The sequence below is a fragment of the Cebus imitator genome, unplaced genomic scaffold, assembly GCF_001604975.1.
Source record: "Cebus imitator isolate Cc_AM_T3 unplaced genomic scaffold, Cebus_imitator-1.0 Scaffold6, whole genome shotgun sequence".
Taxonomy (NCBI): Eukaryota; Metazoa; Chordata; class Mammalia; order Primates; family Cebidae; genus Cebus; species Cebus imitator.
In genome coordinates this window covers 10,364,279-10,369,000 of record NW_016107321.1, presented here as the reverse complement: position 1 = coordinate 10,369,000, position 4,722 = coordinate 10,364,279, and the positions used below count along the sequence as shown (strand labels likewise).

The window sequence follows — 4,722 nt, the reverse complement described above, 5'->3', positions numbered from 1 at the left end:
GAAGAGGAGGAGGAGGAGGAGGAAGAGGAGGAAGAAAGAGAAGAAGGAGGAGGAGGAGGAGGAAGAGGAAAATGAGGAAGAGGAAGAAGAAGAGGAAGGAGAAGGAGGAAGAGGAGGAAGAGGAGAAAGAAGAAACAAAAGAAGGGGGAAAAAAAGAAAGAAATTACAGGAACCAGCCTCCCCTGCTGCATGAGGTGCCCATGTAACATTTCTGGCACCTGAGATGTAAGCAGGTCCCTTGATAGTTTCTCAAAGAACTCTTTAAAGGGGAGGACTTAGCCGCTACCAGTCTCTGTCTTCCACAAGTCTCCCTTCTGCCTGGAATAGGAACACAATCATGAGGGAGCCACCACCTTACACGGAAGCACTCAGCATGGAAATGAACACCACGTGCCAGGCCACACCATATGCCATGCACTATGAATGGCCGAACAAGATGGCAGTGCCATGGAACTCCCTGATTTGGTTAATCCACTGACTTTTCCATTATGTGCAGCTAACCTACGTATTGTAAAAGATCATTTGCTTTGCAAAGACCTCTGCTGAATTGACCGGCAAGGCGCCATGAGCTAGGAAGTAATCTGATTTACAAATAACTTTCTGACACGAACTAAAGATACAGAATAACACAGACATAAACTGGATGAGTCTCCTCCACTAACAAGTGCTATTCAGACCGAATCCTGAAGATATATTCATAAATGTAAAGATTTTCAGTGTGGTCTAGGTGTGGCCTTGGGAAGAAACTCCTGAGAAAATGGAGCGGAGTGAAGCCAAACCACCTGCTCTGCTGGGTGACATTAGTCAATCTCTCTGTGACTCAGTTTCCTCAACTGCAAAGTGAAAATAACAGTTCCTACCTCAAAGGTAGGTTGTGCCTATTAAATGAGCTGATATTTGTACAATGCTTAGACATGTGCCTCACACACTGCTTAATTACTGAGGATCTACTAACACTATGGCAAAATTGGTGACAGTGTAGCTAAACATTAATGATAAAAGCCAGACAAATTCATTCATTCTGCAGACAACAGCTTCTTTACTAAGGCATGCATCTGTCAAATAACAAGGACGTGACATCCAGCTGTAGACTGTGGCCAAGTTCAGACAGTTTTAAATCTAAAGCCTTCTATGGTACTCATAATCACCCTACCCAGATTCATGCAATACCAAGAGTAGCAAAGTCTACACGAAGAGCTGCTTATCAGTAGCATGTATTTATAAAATAAAGGTTGGGTAAAGAGATTAGCAAAGAGCACTAAAAATAGTTCTATAAGCAAACAAGCTTTTGTAAGTCAATGGTTCATTACAAAGTCAATACTTGAGCATCATTATTATAATAGTCAAGAAAAGTGTCATGAAACTTGGAAGAATGTGGCCTCTTATCATCTTAGCCATCTTTTTGTTTTCCTAAAAAAGATAAAAGAACCACGTTAGCCATTCACTTGCTTCTTTTATCTTTTTTAGATTCCAACGCTGAAAGTATCCAGGACTTTCTACTAGGCTGTACTTCAGGGTCCAAAAGGGCACAAGCATTTTGTATAATGTAGCCAAGTGCCAGCCACAGGTATGTAACCTAGTAAGTACTGAAGGTATTGAGCCAGCCATAAAAGTTCTTTCAGGTCAGGAGAAAACTTTTCCTAGATGAAAGTAATCTCAACTGACTCCTAACGTCAAGGCAACTGGATACCAAAAACATTATAACCTACTCTCCCTTTTAAATACCCAACAAATACAACAGGATGTGAATTTACACTTCTTTTCCAATCCCAAGAGGAACAACAACAACAACAAAAAAGAAAATCTTGAGAGTGTGAAGATCTCACTCCATAATCTTTCTGTGTGCCTGTTACCATTTTTCTGGTTGTACATTATCAACTAAGCTGGCAGAGGCTCAGAAAAGCCAGCGTGATAAGATGTAACCCTTTCTTTCCTCTCCAGCAGAACTGTCCAATGGAAACATAATGGAAACCACAAAATGTGAGCCATGTGTAATTTTAGATTTTCTAGGAGTCATATTTAAGAAGGTAAAAATAAACAGGTGAAGTTTGTTTTATCATATATTTTACTTAACCTAACACATCAAAATACTATCATAGCCACATGTAATAAACATAAAAAGTATTAGATATTTGATGTTCTTTTTTTCATACCAAGTCTTCAAATGCCATGTGTATGTTAGATTTACAACACACTGCAATTCTAACCAGCCACATTTCAAGGGCTGGAGAGCCACAAGTGGTATTGGTTACTCAGTTGGACACATCACTCTAGAAGTCAACAGTAACTGAAATTTGCAGTGTCTCAAGTTGCCTCCATGAGGGGCAAACAGATGAAATAGATCATCAGCTCAGTTTCAGCAAGTTGCCAGCCTAGAAAATTTGATAGCATCTTGAATGGAGGAACACGCCTCATTTCAAACTAGTGTGAGCATGGATGGCTTTTAAGCTAATGGTTCCTACCAAGCACTGGCAATGCCACTTACTCTTTACCCAGGGAAACCTAGTCACCAAGGCAAAAGCATGTGTTGTTTTTAGCTTCATTTTATATAGGAGTCCAAGAAATTCTGCTCACTTGACAAACCCTTTCTCAAGGAGTTCTCCCAGAGGAGCAGGAAATGGTCAGACATACCCACTAACACACCCCAAACAACTCGACATCCTATTCCACGTGGTCTATGTGTCAGTCACAGGCATGAGAAATGAGATGTAGCAGTGATCAGTTTTCATTATGCTGCAGCCATGGATGGGACAATTTGAAAGATGACCTGGTCTTACCAGTATTACCTACCTCAAAGGCTTACTGTGATGACCAAGGACAATAACAGAGAGAGAGCTCTTAGCAAACTGAAAGTGCTATACAATTCTACTTAATACTGAGAAAACACCATTCCTCACCTGGAAGAGCAGATAGAAAAACAAACAGTGACTTGAAACAGAGATGTTATTGGGGGTGGGGGGAAACCATGAAAATATACTGACTGTTCTTGGTGAACTTTGTTCTCTTGAAAGTGTACAGAAAAAGGTTGAGTAGGCCCTAGTACCTTTCCCTCGAAATCTTGGGAGACACTGAAAAGTAAGCCAGCCAGCTAGGAGAACAAGCTTCTACCCCCTGCTCCACTGCCCATTCCTCCCACCCCCAGCAGCCCCACTGACCTCCTCATCCCAAATATTGTGTAAATCAAGACAGTGGTTCCAGACAATTAGATTTCTCCTTCCCAGGGCTTACATGTGGCCTGAAAAGGCAGCGCCACCGGGGATACTGGCGCCTCCCGGAGCAAGAGTCACGGCCTTCCGGGGAATCCTGGCTCGAGGTTTCTCTCGGGCGCAAATGCCACGGGGCTGGCTCTTGCACGGCCCTCTCGCCTTCTCCAACAAAGACAGGCTCGGCGACCCGCTGGAGTCTCCCTCTACCTGTCCGACCGCCTTCGGAGGCTCTGGGCAGGCGGCATGTACGACGTCCGGCGGGAGTTACCCGCACAAAGGCGCCTTGTGCCTCTGCGCTCGGGCCCCCGGGTCCCTGGGCACCGCACCTGGGCCGGGCAAGGAGAGCGCCGAGCGCCGAGTCCCAAGATCGGCGCCCCGAGTGCTGAGTCCCGAGATCGGCATCCCCAGCCCTCAACCTCCACAGAAAGGCCACCCCTACTTCCTGGTTTAAATATGGGGCTCCCCGGGGCTTGCCACAATCCGCACCCCCGAAAGGAACAGCTCGGAGCAGGTACGCGAGATCGGGGCGCACAGGCCACTCGGCAGAAGTTTGCATTGTCACCGCGCTGCGCCCCCACCGCTTCTCGCCGGCAGGAACGGCTGAGCACCCCCTTCCCCAGCTCCCCGCCCGCCCCATCCCAGAGGCTGGAGAACCCTGGACCGCACCCCCAAGGCCCGCGCACCTCTAGTCCAGTCCACCACTTGTTTGGGGCTCCACTTGGTCACGGGTTCCATGGTAAACGGATTCGCCCCTCGCTGGGCTAGAGAGTCGGAGGTAAAGTGCCGCTGCCTGCGCTCCGGTGCCCCTTCCCGGCAGGGCGCGCCCGCGGCTGGTCCCCTGCGCCGGAGCGACTCCGTCAAGGCTGCATGGCCGCGGTCAGCGGGTCGTCCCAGCGCGGCTCCGCCAGGGGAGCGCGGCCCTCTACTCCCAGCTGCCACCGTCCAGCAGCAGCTCCTCCTTCCCCTGCCGCCGCCGGGGTCCCGGGCACAGCTGCCGCTCCTGGGCGACGGCAGCTGCAGGCACGCCGGGCTGCGACCCCAAACCCCTGGCCTCGGCTCAGCGCGGGCGCCTCCCGGCCCGGGACCACTTCCTCTGGTCTCCCCAGGCGCGATTCGCTCTCCCTCCGCCTGTCTTCTCGCCGGCGCGCTCCCCCGGGTCCCCGCTCCGCGTGCGCTGGCGTCCCGGAGCCTTCCCCGCGCAGGTCCCACCTCCAGCGCCGCCCTCCCGTGCCGCCCTGGCAGGGCCGAGCGCAGAGCGTGCGCGCTCGGGTTGCAAAGTTTCAGCTCCGGTCGCTGCAAACCCAATAAAAAAGGGGGCGGGGCCGAGGGCCCAGGGAAACTCGTGGGAGGGGGCGGGCCCGCCCGAGGCAGCCGACTGCAGTTACTTTCCCTCTCTAAGCCGGCCGGGCTCACACCCGCGGCGTCCGGGGCCCCGCTTTCCTTTTCAAGGGGCGGGTTGTAGATCGCGCGCGCACCCTGGAGAGCCCGCAGGCTGGTGTGAGGCCCTGGCCCTGTT

The 4,722-nt window shown here is 50.5% G+C and overlaps 1 protein-coding gene across 2 annotated transcripts in view; it reads right to left on the bottom strand.

Moving 5' to 3' along the window:
* CNKSR3 (CNKSR family member 3) overlaps positions 1-4,480 on the bottom strand; it is a 108,423-nt gene extending 103,943 nt beyond the window's left edge. Inside the window, exons 1-2 of one of the 2 annotated variants that reach the window (XM_037742067.1) lie at positions 3,890-3,965; positions 2,791-2,897 (exon numbers count right to left, since the gene is read on the bottom strand). Coding sequence is in view for 1 of the 2 variants with exons in the window: in XM_017538869.2 (XP_017394358.1) it covers positions 3,890-3,941 (52 nt within the window). In the remaining variant the exon portion in view is untranslated. Of the gene's footprint in view, positions 1-2,790; positions 2,898-3,889 lie in introns of both variants that reach the window. The other variant, XM_017538869.2, reaches the window with a different exon arrangement.
* Between the last annotated feature and the right edge of the window lie 242 nt (positions 4,481-4,722).